At 42.3% G+C, this 15,275-nt stretch overlaps 1 protein-coding gene across 2 annotated transcripts in view; it reads right to left on the bottom strand.

The window, feature by feature from the left end:
- PARP8 (poly(ADP-ribose) polymerase family member 8) overlaps positions 1-14,246 on the bottom strand; it is a 193,665-nt gene extending 179,419 nt beyond the window's left edge. Inside the window, exons 1-3 of one of the 2 annotated variants that reach the window (XM_070357474.1) lie at positions 14,023-14,246; positions 12,897-12,998; positions 11,890-11,944 (exon numbers count right to left, since the gene is read on the bottom strand). In XM_070357474.1, coding sequence (XP_070213575.1) covers positions 11,890-11,944; positions 12,897-12,998; positions 14,023-14,053 — 188 coding nt within the window. In that variant the 5' untranslated portion in view covers positions 14,054-14,246. Of the gene's footprint in view, positions 1-11,889; positions 11,945-12,896; positions 12,999-13,085; positions 13,216-14,022 lie in introns of those variants that run through there. The other variant, XM_070357473.1, reaches the window with a different exon arrangement.
- Between the last annotated feature and the right edge of the window lie 1,029 nt (positions 14,247-15,275).

Genomic DNA, 15,275 nt, shown 5'->3' with positions numbered 1-15,275 from the left:
GAAAGAGGGCATGGCAACCCACTCCGATAATTCTTGCCCGGAGAATCCCCAGAGGAGCCTGGCGGGCTACAGTCCATAGTGTCGCAAAGAGTCGAACACGACTGAGCGACTAAACACAATACAGCACATGGTGACTAAAATTCTGGAGGCAAAGAAAATCTGTAATAGTTACTGATATCTCCTGGAATACAAAATACTTATTATTTAGTATAGTTTTATAATTTCTATTTGAATAAAACTGATCTCTAATTTAAAACTGATTTCCTTTTACAAAATTAGCTAAATGCTAAAACCATAACACAGGTTACCCATTTCAGTTTTGTGCCAAGACACTTTTATTTAGTAAAACTAAATAGCTAATTTTATACTTTCCTGATTTAAATTTATATATCTGTATAATACAGAAAGAAATCCTTAAACTTTCTATAGATCTGAATCATAAGTTGGAAAAGTTTTGGCAAGTACCTACTTTTTTCACCTCTGGCAATTTTTTTAAACAGACTTTTTGTTTTAGAGCTGTTTTAGATTCACAGCAAAACTGAGCAGAATATAGAGATTCCTCATGAAAAGTGTGTGAAAGTGTTAGTCACTCAGTCACTACCTGACTCTTTGCAACCCCATGGACTGTAGCCCACCAGGCTCCTCTGTCTATGGGATTCTCCAGGCAAGAATACTGGAGTGGGTAGCCATCCCCTTCTCCAGAGGATCTTTCTGACCGGGAATCAAACCTGAGTCTCCTGCGTCGCAGATGGATTCTTTACCATGCGAGCCACCAGGGAAGTCCAAAGACCCTTGACACTCAACACAAGCACTGCCTCTCCCATCACCAACATTCCCCACCAGAGCAGTATATTTATCACTAACGAGGAACGTATACTACACATCAATATTATCCAGAATCTACAGTTTATTTTTAGAGTTCACTCTGCATGTTGTACATTTTATGGATTTACAAAAATGCACAGTGACATATATGCACTCATACAGTATCACATGGAACAGTTTCAATATCCTAAAAATTCTCTGTTCTACGTATTTCGCCATTCCTTCTCCTTTAACTCCCGGCAACCACTGATCCTTTTACTATCTCCATAGTTTTGTCTCTTCCAGAACGTCATGTAGTTGGAACCACATAGTACACAGCCCTTCAGATCGGCTTTTTTACTTAGCAGAATGCACTTAAGTTTCCTCCACGTCTTTTTGTTTTGGACCTCTCTGGTGGTTCAGACGGTAAAGCATCTGCCTATAATGCAGGAGACCTGGGTTCAGTCCCCAGGTCGGAAAGATCTCCTGGAGAAGGAAATGGCAAACCACTCCAGTATTCTCGCCTGGAAAATCCCATAGACGGAGGAGCCTGGTAGGCTACAGTCTATGGGGTCACAAAGAGTAGGACATGACTGAGCAACTTCACTTCATGTCTTTTTATGGCCTGATAGCTCATTTCTTTTTAGCACTAAAAAACAATCCATGTCTGGATATACCACTGTTTACTTATCCATCCACCATCTGAAGGACATGTTGGTTATATCCAGGATTTGACCATTTTGAGTAAAATTGCTGCAAACATCATGTGCAGATTTTCATGTGGACATTCATTTTTCAAATCTTTTGGGTAACTACCAACGAGTGTGACTGCTGAATCACAGGTCAGAGTAGGTTTAGTTTTACAAGAAACTATCTATGTAAGCAGTCTTCCAAAGTGGTTAACATACACTTGGCTTTCCCACCAGCAGTTCCTATCGCTCCACATCTCCAACAGCATTTGGTGCTTTCAGTGATCTGGATTTTGGCCGTTCTAATAGCTGTGAAGTATTAAGCACCTGAATTCTGATTTCAAAGTACATTTGAAATGTAACATTTCCCAGAATAATCCAAAGACTGAAAAATGTCAACATTTCTTTTAAAAAACTTTTTTATGAAACTATTGCCCTAAGTAGATTTTTCCCTATCAATTACTTACAGCTAGAAAGAATTTTGTATATATTGGACATCGAGAATTGATACTGGAAATTTTAAATTAATGACATAGGAAGTCAACATAGAAAGCACAAATGAAATCAAACTAGTATGATTTCAAAAAATTAAGTTTAAAAGCTTTCTTGGCCAAAGTTTCATCAGTGGGGGGATAAACTCAGTGAAGAATATGCAATTCTGATTGAAATCATTTAATTGAAACTCACTGAATTTACTGTTCTAGGCTAGTTTTCCCAGAAGGATCGGCTGATCCAAGAAGAATCAAGAAAGAATGTGGCTCGCAGTGAACTACTCAAACATCTTTCTTCGTTAGCTAAAAATGAAATGGCAACCCACTCCAGTATTCCTGCCTAGGAAATCCCACGGATAGAGGAGCCTGGCGGGCTATAGTCCATGGGGTAGCAAGCGTCAGACAGGACAAAGCAACTAAACCACCACCACCAATCACTATAGACATCATATCAAATTCTGTAGTAATAATAAAGCGATGACTGCTTTTCAGCTGGAGGGCCTGTATTTTTCCTGCTGCATATCTAGCTGTGGTGCATTTTAATGAGAAAGGATGACTGCACCAGCTTTTATCCAGGAAGCAGATTTTAGCCTTCTGCTTAGGTCTCCCACATGCTAATATGGATGACTTTGTTCTGAAGAAGATCACTGATACAAATACATGTAGGTGAATAAATGTATTGTCACAGTTACAAATTCAATGTTAACATTTTACACACTAACTTCCAAGTGAGAAACCTAGAACTAGATTCTCAGTATGTGTGAGGTTCCACTGAATCACAACAGTAGTTAGTACAGAAAAAAACATCAAATGTTAACATGAATCACTCTGAATACAGAACACTCTGAATACTCTGACCCTCTGTCCCCAGGAGTGCACTTTAAAGCAGACAATTCATTCTCCACACATATGTTAGCACAAGTAACATGTGTGCATGCTAAGTCATTTCAATTGTGTCCAAGTCTTCACGACCCTATGGACTGTAGCTTGCCAGGCTCCTGTATCCATGGGATTCTATAAGCAAGAATACTGGAGTGGGCTGCCATGCCCTCCTCCAGGAGATTGTCCTGACCCAGGGATTGAATCCTTGTCTCAGGCATCTCCTAAATTGGCAGGTGGATTCTTTACCACAAGCACCACCTGGGAAGCCCAAAGTAATGTGTGGCTGCCTGAAGTTTAACGACTAATGCTCTTTAAAGAAGAGAGAGTTTATTTCCAGGCTAGTGTTGAAAAAATTCTGAGAAATGTTTGAAAACTCCTTCAAGTAATTTTCTCATATAGTCACTGGGAGGAAAATGATTTTACAAAATAGATACCTTCATTGATTTATTAAATGTAATTTGTCAAAGAAATGAAACATTTAGATAAATTCTAGTCTTCTCTCACCACCAACTTCTCCCAAAATATATATTCCATCAAAGATGGCTCACTAAGAAGCTCTACTGCAGTCAGAGTGGCAGAATCTAAGAGGACATAACGAGTCCTTCTGCTGCACAGGATCATTATCTACCTCTAACGTGTCCTTAAAAGGCTGACTTCTAATCATGTGCCAGAGAGGGCCCTGCTAACTTCAGTGCTTTCATAAAGAAGAATAGATGAGAGCTCTCATTATAAATGACTTCAATACAACCAAGGAGAGAGTGAGCAGCCCAGAAAAAGAAGTCCTCATGTAGAAATGTTGGTGGCATGAAATGCCAAGTGCCTTTAACTAAGACTTTCCCTGTCATAAAGCAAATTCTGTAAAAATGACTGCAAATAAATTCTTTGGGGCTCAGTGTGAATCGGCAATTTCCATTTATATTATACTGTTGTTTACTCAAAAACTTTTTAATGAATAGGACTCAGAGTTTGCCAAAGTGTTTTCCACAAAACAGCTCTCTTGAGATGTTCCAGATCTGTAATCAAATAAGTCTGAAAAACCCTGAATAGTTAATTCACCTCTTGGGTATGCATAATGCACACTAATATATAAAAGCCTCTAAGAAGACAACCATTAAAATTTTTTAATATTGTTTAACTAAGCATTTCCCAGACATATTTGGCTACATATCTAACAGCTAATTAAACAGTTTGGGAAATGCTACCACATAGGAAAAATATTATTATCATTTAAGAAATATTAGGAAATACTATACTCTGGACACTATGCTAAAACGAGTTCTAGTTCTTAAACAAAGTACTGATTTTATTTGTGTGACTTATTTTATTCAACTTATTATTATTTCTTTTATACAGCTCTATCCTTAATAGTATTTTGGTCTGTTGTTTTCCAATTTTGCCTGATTTTTTTTTCTGCATAGATATGAAAGTCTAGCAAATGTAAACTAGTTATATTAGTCTCTGGCTCAATTCTCTACTTCAAACACAGGAAATATTTTACAACTAAATCTTGGCTAATAACAACCTGTATTTGTTTTTTAAACAAAACAGTGATGAAAATGCAAATAACTACAGCACTTCAGAGTTGGTTAACAAATCCTAAGAATACTTTCAGGCCATTGGGAAGGTCTTTCCAACCTACATTTCAAAATGTTCAGAAAGAAGCTATCTTGGTTGCTAATTTCAGTATAAGGAAAAATGATCTGACTGCTCAAAGGCTTATGTGAATGTCTTCCTTTTAAATTTAACACTGAATCATTTGCATCCTCCATTTAATACCAAGAAGGTGTCAGCCACAAACCGGATGTCACCAAGATGCAAATAAACTACAAATGAGACCAGCTGTTGTTATTCAGTATAGGGACTGACCTGTTTATTTTCTCATCCCACCCACCCTCCTCAGGTTTCATTTTTGTCTTCTCAATCTCAACTTGTTCCACTCGGGGTCTCCCTCTATCCTCTTCTGTGTGAACACATTACATATTTTCACAGACATGCCACTTGTGGTCAAAGGAAAGATGAAATCAATCAGTCTTTGTGATAATAAAAACCATGATCTTGATAGCCAAACCAAGAATATTATGCAACACAGATGTTATCTATCAATAAACCTTGAAGAGCCGTATATGCTTAATGCACTGAGTTCATACAAACTGTTGCTAATTAGAGAGATGAGGTCAATAAATAAACAGCAGTGAGTTAGCATTTGGAAGGCTGAGAAACATATATGAATGGATGGGAAAGGTCACTTTTGAGAGTCAAGAATGGGAATTAAATTTAATCTGGAGAAAATCTTGGTTGCATTTGAAAGCTTCTGAGCAGGTAAGTGCTTTGATTAAATACATAGTTAAAGAGTTCAGGTATAAATGAACTGGATGGGTGAGTAGCTGTTAATCGAGTATTTTAAGTCACTTGGTTCAAAGTGACTGACCTAAGTCAGGGTTATCAGGACCCAGACCAAGTGTAGACATGGGGAGCGATGAAGGTGCCAACAATGATTTCAAAGTAAGAGCTGGTGGAGCTTAGAAGGTGAAGAAGGTGGGATACATGAAACCTGAGACTGAGGTTCCCCACACCAGGCTCAAATGATGTCAAGCTGACTAGGGGAAAGGCTGGGAAGAGAAGCTTCTTCAAAGGAGGAAATGTTTCCATGTGTTGGGTTGAACTGCCCAGCAATGAAGTGAGATAACTGAACAGAAAACCTGAAGTATGATCACAATAAGACAAGAATGACAAGTCTTATTAATAAAAACATATTTTGATTAGTCTTTCCTGGGGGCACATGGGAGACAGGATTGCAGAAATTTAGAGAATGAAAAAAAGAAAGGTTACGTATCAATAACTTGATTAAAATTCCCTACTAAGTCAGTGACAGCTGTCCTAGAGCAATACTTATCTATTACAGCACAACCCATCCAAAAGCAAATGTGTGCAGAGAATTACAAAATATTTTTCAGACTGATGAAATTTCACTTTTATGCCTTTTTTTTTTCTTTTTTCCCCAATGCTGCAGAAAGAGATGATGGGGAATTTAAATTGGATGGGCCCAATATTTGCACAAGAATTCCACAGTCTATGTAGATAAGTTTCCTACCATTACTGCTTAGCGTTGGGCTCGGGCACTTGCCCTGTCAAGCAATAGATTTTCAGTACTGCCCCTGGCAGACATTCTACCAGCAAAAGCAATCCCTGCCCAGGCCCAAACATTCCCAGCTATTCTAGTCAGGCCAGTTCAACCCATGCCCCTTAAAACCTCACAAAAACACTGACTTATACTGCAGTATATCCCTACTCAGCTTCTTACTAACCATAAACTATTTAAACTACCCAACAGTTTCTTTAGCTATAAAATGTACAACAGCTGACAAAATACCTATTGGTCTTCTTTGTTGCAAATACAGGATGTAAGGTAGGTGAGACCATGCCCAATAAATATCATTAGCAGTATTATTTTAATCCATGAAATAAATGGAGTTTAATTTTTTTTAATATATAAGGTACAATAAACTTGTGTTAAATTGGTGGTTACTTTAGGTCAATGGTTTTAAAACTCATTTACCAATGAAACATTTTTCAAAGAAAATGTTATACCGGAACAGAAAAAGCTAGATAGAGCAGCTGTAATTTACAAAGGGATGTGAAAGCCTGGCTCTCACTCATTCAGCTTCCTTCACACTCCCTTCCACCAGTCACCCCAAACCTCCAAGGCAGGTTCCCAGGGCTCCAGCAAACACACTTTTAAAAAAAATATCATTTTGGGTAATAATTGATATAATCAAAAATTATGGAAAACAGGTCCCCATTGGTAAGAAAAGCATTCTAATTTTTTTAATTTTTTAAAAATGATCATTCTTTTCATTCTGACACCTTCAGGAGCTCTTGAAGGTTTCAAAATAATTACATATTCCAAAATTTTAGTGTACTTTTTGCATAGTGAAAATTGATGAGTCTTTTTTGAGATGCTGGAATTACTTCTCCACCCTCCCAGTTCCCCAACTCCTGCACACATGTACACACCTCCTTTCTAGGAAACTCAAAAGAAAACAAATGCACTTTAGCAGTCAACTGGATTGCCTCTTTCCATAGCATCCCATCAGTAAAGGACTGGGCAATGGGAGCCCCAGCAGACTAGGATCCCCAGAAGATGTGGTCGACCACCAGAGTGGTGTTGATTTTTGTAACTGAAATAAATACTCTGAAAAAAACAAACTCTCCAGTGTACCACAGCCCCCATAACTCTCTATTATCCTAAAAAACTGCATTATCTGTCTTCTGGAAATATTTGAACAGGTCAGAGAATAGGGCTTATAACTTGAGTAAGCAACTTCTGGATTCATAAGAAATTCCATTCCTGAGTGATATCACCAGATTGGGGGCTTTTTGAACTATCTGAGTATCCCTATACCTGGTCACTTGGGTTAGGAAATTGCTTTCCACCAGCCAGAAGACCTGTCAATCTGGGACTTACTTCCCTGATGGGGCAGTGGATAAGAATCCACCTGCCAATGAAGGGGTCACCCGTGTGATCCCTGGCCCAGGAAGTTCCCACATGCTGCAGAGCAACTAAGCCCAGTGCACTCTAGAGCCCAGGAGCCCCAACTCCTGAGGCTGCACGCTGCAACTACTGAAGTCTGTGCACCTAGAGCCTGTTCAGGACAAGACAAGCCACGCAGTGAGAAACCTGTGCACCTCAAGGACGCGTGGCCCCACGCTCACTGCAACTAGACAAAGTCTAGGCAAAGGAATGTACACCCGGCACAGCCAAAAATAAAATTACTTACTTCAAAAAAGTAAAGCTGCGGACACACAATAAAGGGTGTAAACTCACAGGCAACTCTGAACATTCCACCGAACATTAAATTTCTAATTTATTAATAATTTGTAAAATAAATATTAGATTTCTTATCATGCACACTCCTTGACTGGAAAATTCCTAATTAAGTATTTCTTTACTCTCATATCCTTTCTAAAAGAAAGACATTAATGTTATATTCTTGGGTGAAAAACAGTGAGGTCTCGAGAGGATAACAACAGTCTTTGGATGTGTACATTTTATATGCAGACAGACACAGAAAAATTCTGAGAGAATAAATGCTAATGTTAATAGAAGACGGAGAAATCATGTGGTTTTTAATTTAATTTTATTTTTGACATCTCTTTTTCCATTTTCTTTTCTTAAACAATCAACATTTAAAACCTCAGGTATATCTTCACAATACCTTCCTTGCTAAAAGCTCAGTCAGGGAATCCTACCAGGGTCCATGACCAGGCTCCTTCAGGGCTCCCCCTACTCTCTATCTTTAACCTCTGGCCCCAAGTACTCAGCCTGCTTCCCCAGCCTCTCAGCAGCTGTCCCCACTCATTTGGCCCCTTCTGTTTCTTCTACCACTGACTGTACAACTAACTGCAAGTGAGGTGAAGGACAGGAGCCCCAAATCTCTGGTCTTAAGTTTACTACCAACCATAAGGGAGAAAGAAAAAAGTAAACAAACAGCATGACAAAGTATAGGGAAGGAGTGAATTTGCATCAGCTTACAAACTGTATACAATAGAGGCTCCTGGTTTATAGTTTTTAGCACACCCGTGAAATAGCGAGGCAGCATTCGGGAGGAGCCCACAGCAGGCCCAGGACTACCGACGACTGTGGAGTTCTTCCCAGGAGGCCAGGAATCAGAAGCATTGTAAGGATCAGTGCTACAATGAATTAACCTTGCCCGATATATGTATACCCCAAGTTTTCAAGCATATGTAGATTGCATTAATAATCAATTCTTAACATTTAACACTTCTTTTCTCATTGTTTCTCAATCAAATGATGCAAAAACTACAACTCTCAGGTAAACGGCTGCATCATTTTTTTGATGTTCAAGAGTCTCAAGAGATTGTTCAAAGAGGCTGGGAACACTAGTGTATAGAAAAGAGGCCAGGTCTCAGAAGTGTGACAGAACTGGCTTTACGTGGAAGCTCCGTCATTAACTGAGCAAATCTGAACCGGTTCTCTAAACTCTCTGAGCCTCAAGTTTCCAAATACAAAGCTGGGGATAATAATTCCATGAATCTTCCCACGAGGGAAAAGCAAGTGAACAAAGTCTTCTAGCTGACTATCTGCTCCCCTTCAAACCTCACCTGAAGTCCACGCAGATAGAAGGGCAAATGTAAAAGGCACTCTGCCCCTCTCACAACCTCTAAATGAAAGGCCAACCTACTAGGCCGATGGCCAGCCCTGACACGCTGGCCTCTTGGCATGTCCTCTTATCCACAGAAACACACACACACACAAAATTATATGAAAAAAATTTTCAGTATTATTTCTTTTTTGAAGAGTAACATATAAAATCAACTTCTGCCTCAGAACAAAGTGTAACTATTCTTGGACAGTGTCAGAGAGGAAACAGCAGATTAAGTTTTATATATAACCTGAAACTGAAAATTATTTTTGAAATCATTTCTTGAACATAAATGTTTTCAATGGTTTAGATGAAATGATAGCACAGTATAATTCAAGATAAACATGGACTATCTCTCCAGAAGATCTCCACCTTCCTTTAATCAGGAAAATAAGTCTAGTTTACAGGAAATGACTGAGCACCAAGGAACTGATGCTTTCACATTGTGGTGCTGGAAAAGACTCTTGAGAGTCTCTTGGACAGCAAGGAGATCAAACCCAGTCAGTCCAAAGGGAATCAACTCTGAATACTCATTGGAAGGATTTATGCTGAAGTTGGAGCTCTAATACTCTGGCCACCTAATGTGAAGAGCCAACTCATTGGAAAAAAACCTTGATGCTGGGAAATAGTGAAGGCAGGAGGAGACAGGGGTGACAGAGGATGAGATGGCTGGATGGCATCACCAACTTAACCAACATGAGTTTGATAGTGAAGGACAGGGAAGCCTGGCAAGCTGCAATCCATGGGGTCGCAAAGAATTGGACACGACTTGGGAACTGAACAACAACAATCCAAAATGACACTATCAACTGAATATAGTAAGTCGATAAGCATTTTAAATCAAAGCAAAGGATTATTTCATTTTTAAATACCTGATGACACACAGCAATGAGAAATACTAACAAGTATCAAATTCTAATATAGACAATGTAGTTCATGCAAACAATTTTTTTTCTTTCAGAAAATTTATTTTCTGCCATTAGCTACAAACCCATAAAGGGGTAATATTAAAGGTATTATTATTACAGTACTAAAACAATCTTTTATACGTTGGTTTATAGAGCAAGCTTTTGGAAGGACAAAGCAATCACAGCAACAATTCACAACAGTCTTTAAAAAGCAGACTATTCCACATTACAAATGCAAGTGAACTGTTATTTAAATCAGGAAGCAAGGAAAAAACTATCCTTTAGGAGGATAACATAGATGAGGAAACATCTCTTACTTTACGAGCAGCCATGGTGTTTTCTTACTTTACGAGCAGCCATGGTGTTTGTTCCTACACTGAAAACTGATGTTATCGCAATTATCCATCCCAATCTCCAGGCCTTGCTCCTGGAGGCAGTTATAACTTCTCCACCTCTTACTGTGTTAACACTAGTTCAGTAGTTTCCTGATAAAGAATCTTAGTGCAAACAGATCTTAGTGATTAACTGTAAGGTTCATCCCCTTCTTGTACAGATAAGTAAACTGAGGCCAAAACAAGTATCTTACTGTTAATAATAAAGCTAATTAATCGAAAAGCCTACCCAGGGCTTTCCCAGTCCACACCTCTCATGAGAACCACAATTGTGAAACAGACAACTCAAGCAGGTATCAACCCAGAAGCATAGGAAATGTTTTCAGTGGGCCGCATAGCATAATTTTAACTATTAAAACAATTCAAGCGATTATTAGTTATACACCAGCATCCTTCAGATAGTAAGTGTAGGAACAGTGCTAATTTGCCTGAATCTCTTCTAATATATTCTTTTTATTCAAAAGCAACAGTACAATGGAAAATTTAGAAATATTGTCATTTTAATAAAGTCCATACTACATATGCTATATTTTCAACTAGTAAATCAAATCAATATACCAATCCTGACACTTAGGTACATTGTGCCTATGGGAAATGTGATAACTATTTCAATGCAAGCTTTTTTGAAATGTACACTGCAACACAAATCCTAAGCATTTTTAAGATTCACATTAATTCCAAGCTTTTTAAAAATGTATTTACAGAAGAAAGCTTCTTTTGCAATTTATATGTTCCTAAATGTTTCCATTAGCTAAAAGATATTTTGGAATATGATCAAACAGTATTGAATATCAGGTTCTAACAGCAAAGCTAAATCTCTGACAGTTCTCAGATGTGGCCACTGCTTTAAACCACTGTGTCCCCAAAGGTCTAACAGGGTAAAAATTCTACCTTAACAAGTGAAGACAGCATGGCATATTTAATGGTTTAATTTCATCTCTAAGTGGTAAACACAAAATTGGATTTGGGCTTACTTCACACTGCTAACAACTTAGTATTAACATATGCATCTCTCATTCTTCCTCCTCAAGAAAGAAGTTTACACATTCCAGCTACATATAACTTCCAAATTCTTTCTATGAAAACCAAAATAGGACTCCTTTAAAAAAAAAAATAAAAAAAGATGGAGAATTGGCAGACTACATGTTTATGGTAACCTACAAAAAAACATAGAAATGTGCAGCCCTAGCTCACCAGAAAAATCACATGTGACCAAACTATTCTGTGACATCTTATGTCTTTTATGCCCAATATTCTGGTTTTGCATTCGCCTATGTCAAACCCTAAAGGCTCAAGAGCTAGGTACTACTGTAGAACATCTTTAGCACGAAGAGTGTGAGAGCTCTGTTGTTGGCCCGTGGCGTGATCTTAGAAACACATGAATCAAACCTATTTATTTCCCCTCTGCTATTTAAAATCGAGAGACCTCAGGCTTGGGACGTGGCTAAACGACAACAAAAAGAGAAGAAGAAAAAAACACCCGAACACGGAACACGCTAAGAACAAAGGAAACACCAGCTTGTGAACAGGAAATGAAGCAACTCTATACACATAAATACCTTTTGGGGCCGCCAACGTAGGTGAAAGTAAAGGTGGAGTCTGAGTATCTGAAATCTGAAACGAAAAGTCTTGTTAAAAGCTACCTCCTGGAATGGATTTTTAACCCTAGTCCTGACTCGGACCCCTTATTTATTTGATAGAGCCAAGGGGAGGCCTGGCTGGGCGGGAGGCGAGAGCTGGAGAACCCCGAGTTCCCCTCTCCGAGCGGTGCCGGAGGGGATGCTGCGCACCCCGAGCCGGGTGCCGCGCGTGGCCGCCCCCCGCAACAAGTGCCGGGTGCCATGGCAACGGCGGGAATTTCCCGGTCCGGGCTGCCGGAAGCGGCCCCCGCTGAGCTGTCGGCTCGGGGAGCAAAATCCTGTCCCCCTCCAGGGGGAGCAAAATGGACGAAAGACGACCCCCAAGCAGAGGCTCGGGGCGCCTTAGGGACCTAGGGCATCTCTCCTTTTTCCGGGGCATGACATTGCCAGTCGAAGGTACTAGAGGGAGCCGAAGCGACCGGAGATCGGCCCAACGCTGCCCACCGTGGGGGGGCCTCGGCGCCCGGCGCAGCCAGCCAGCGCCGCGCAGCGCAGCGGGCTCCATTCCTGGCTGCCGCCGCTCAGCCCATTGCGCAAACCCGGCGGGTCCTATCAGCCGCCTGGGTCGCTGCTGCTGAAACCCCGGAGGCGGGATCGGACGCTCCAGGCGTCCACAGGGGACTAAAAATACCATGCACGGCTCCTTGCCTAGACCCCTGCTCGGGGCCACCAGGGTTCTGTCCCCAAAGCTGGTGACCGCCCCAGACCGGGGGGAGGGGAGAAGGAGAGAGGCTGTTGCCCCCTCCCCCTTTTGGCTCCCGCTCCCGCTGCAGCAGCTGTTGCCAAATGAACCCCAGAATGGGGATGTGCAACCCACCCCCCATCCCCAGCCACACACCTCGCGGCCAGAAAACTGGGCAAGGGGGTGACGGGCGGACAGAGGAAGCTGGCGCTGGGTCCGAGGCTCTGGAAAGGCGAGAACTCACCTGCAAACAGGCAGTCCTTCTCGGCTCTGGACTTCTGGATCACGACGTCGATATCCTTCTGAATTCGCTCTTGCCTTGAACACATCCCCATTAAATAAATCCCTGGAAAAGAAGCAGCCGCTATTTTCCACCCCACCCCACCCCCTCGCACGCTTCCAGCTTTCGTAAATATTCAGTTAAAAATGAAACCTCTGGCCGAGGCAGGGGCTGAAGGCGAAGTGGTTTCGGAAGTGATCCCGGGTGAGAGAGGAGGCGGTGGTGGCGGAGGAGGAGGCGGGGGAGGTCGGCTTTGCATTCCCAGATGTGACCGCCCAGCTGCTGCTCGCCGCTGCTGGATTCCAATTTCTTCCCCTCCTGACAATGGATGGTGATGACACCGACTCTCACTTTCTCCCTCCCCCCGCCAAGACCAACGGCCGTGGGGGGGCCGAGGGTGCTGGAGACGGCCGGAGAGCGATCACCGGCCGGGCGGCGGGCGCCGGCGAGGGGCGAGCCCCGCTCCGCCTCACGCGCGCACACCCCTCGCGGCCCGCACGCCGGCCTTCCACACCCGCGCACACTCGCGCCCGCGGGCGGCGGCGGCCGTGCCGAAGCTGCTGCAGCGCCGCCGGCCGCCGACCCTCCCGCGCCCGCCGCCCAGTCACCCGGTCCCGGCCGCCCGGGCTTCGCTAGTATCCCCGCCGGCAGAGCGCAGGCTGGATTCCCCAGGCCAGCCGCCGCTCGCGCCGGGGGCTGAGTGGGAATGTCGGTAGTGAAGACTCCCTGGGGCTCCTAGCCCGTCCCCCGCCCCCCTCTTCGCGCTTCCACCACTTTTATGAATTCGACTCCACTTTCGGAAGGAATTATGAGTCATATGGAAAACCCAAACCCGAGTGGCTGGAAGGGGGGAAGAGGGGCAAAGCGAAATCGTTCAAAATGGGAAATAAATAAATAAAACGAACAAACCCTTCCTTGTTGTCACATCAGGCAAGATGGAAAAAGCCTTGAAATGACTCCAGACGTACACCCTCCCGTGCCTACACTGCCAGAGTGTTTTCTCCCGGATAAAAGTAGTACAGCCCTTCTGGAGCGCCCTTTAGGAAACACAACCCCTTTTGAGAGACTTCTTCCACTTGCAGAGACTCACCCGTTCTGCTCTGCTCGGTCTTTCCGTCCATGAAAAATTGGCAGAATCAACTGGCACGTGCCAGGGTCTCCGTCAAGGATGGATATCTGTTTGGCTTGTTGTTTAATGCCACCCTTTTGCCAGTCAGTCAAGAGAAAGCTGCTACAATCCTGTTGTCTTGCCTAGAACTGAGATAGTGCTCTGAGCCTCACTTTCTGTTCTGCCTGAGGACAACTTGGGCCGAGGTAGCTGCCCTGCCTCTGTACTGCCATGTGCCCTAGGACGGGCTTGTTAATCTTTTCTCCGCTGGGACGGCTTCCCTGAGCAGTGCATGTCTCGCCTGGTTCTGCATCCCCAGTGCCTGGTGCAGTGCCTGGAATATAACGGGGAGGGGAAAATGCTTGCTGTCTGAATGCATGAATGAGTTCAGCCTCTTTATAGATAGTCCAGCTTCAATGTGCTTCCTTATCACTATGAGTACCCAAGAGTTGTCAAACTGGCTCAGACCCTTAATCAGTTCAGTTCTGATGCTGACAGTGACTATGTGCTCTTTAGGAGAATTAGGAATGGCTGTGATCCCTTATGGAGTCTTTAGATTCTAGAGAGAAAAGCATCCAGAGATCATATGCCCCAACTCCTCTGTCTTGCAGAAAGAAAACACAAAATGATTTGTTGTACAGCCTGGAATACATCACATTCATTGTGAATTATAAGAGGAAACGTTCATCTGCATTACTTGGACCACTGCAGTCTTCGAGTAGAGGCTCATCTGCTGCTCACCCTTCCTGAAATGCTTCTTGACTAGGGCAGGACAGGTTCAAGTCTTTCCTGGTCATGTTGCTTTGTACAGGCCCCTTGGCTGCCAAAAGCACTTTCTTCTCTTTCTCCTAACACTGGGTATCATGAACACTTCCTCCTGCCGTCCTGTGCTCTAAATTCCCGAAAAACTTAAAATCTATGAGCTCACAAGAGATAATTTTATAGTTGTCTATCCATCAAGCTTGTGTTCCCAAAGTAGTACTCTTTCCACAAATAAATTTGAAATCGTTTTAAAGGCATGGAATGTTTTGCCCTGGATCACCTCCTGGTTTACTACTCACTCCATAAAATAGGCCTTCTTGTGATTTGCCCTGCATTTTTTTTTTTTTCAGGCTTTACAGGCTGCCGTGTTTTGGTTAAACAAAGCTAACCTCACTCTGTTCATGCCCTGAAGGTGCAGTATATTTAAATATTTTTAAATTTTAAGGGATAAGGAAAAAAAAACTTTTCTATCT

The sequence above is a fragment of the Bos mutus genome, chromosome 20 (genome assembly GCF_027580195.1).
Source record: "Bos mutus isolate GX-2022 chromosome 20, NWIPB_WYAK_1.1, whole genome shotgun sequence".
Classification (NCBI taxonomy): domain Eukaryota; kingdom Metazoa; phylum Chordata; class Mammalia; order Artiodactyla; family Bovidae; genus Bos; species Bos mutus.
The sequence above is the reverse complement of the archived record's forward strand: the minus strand, read 5'-3'. Positions and strand labels throughout refer to the sequence as shown.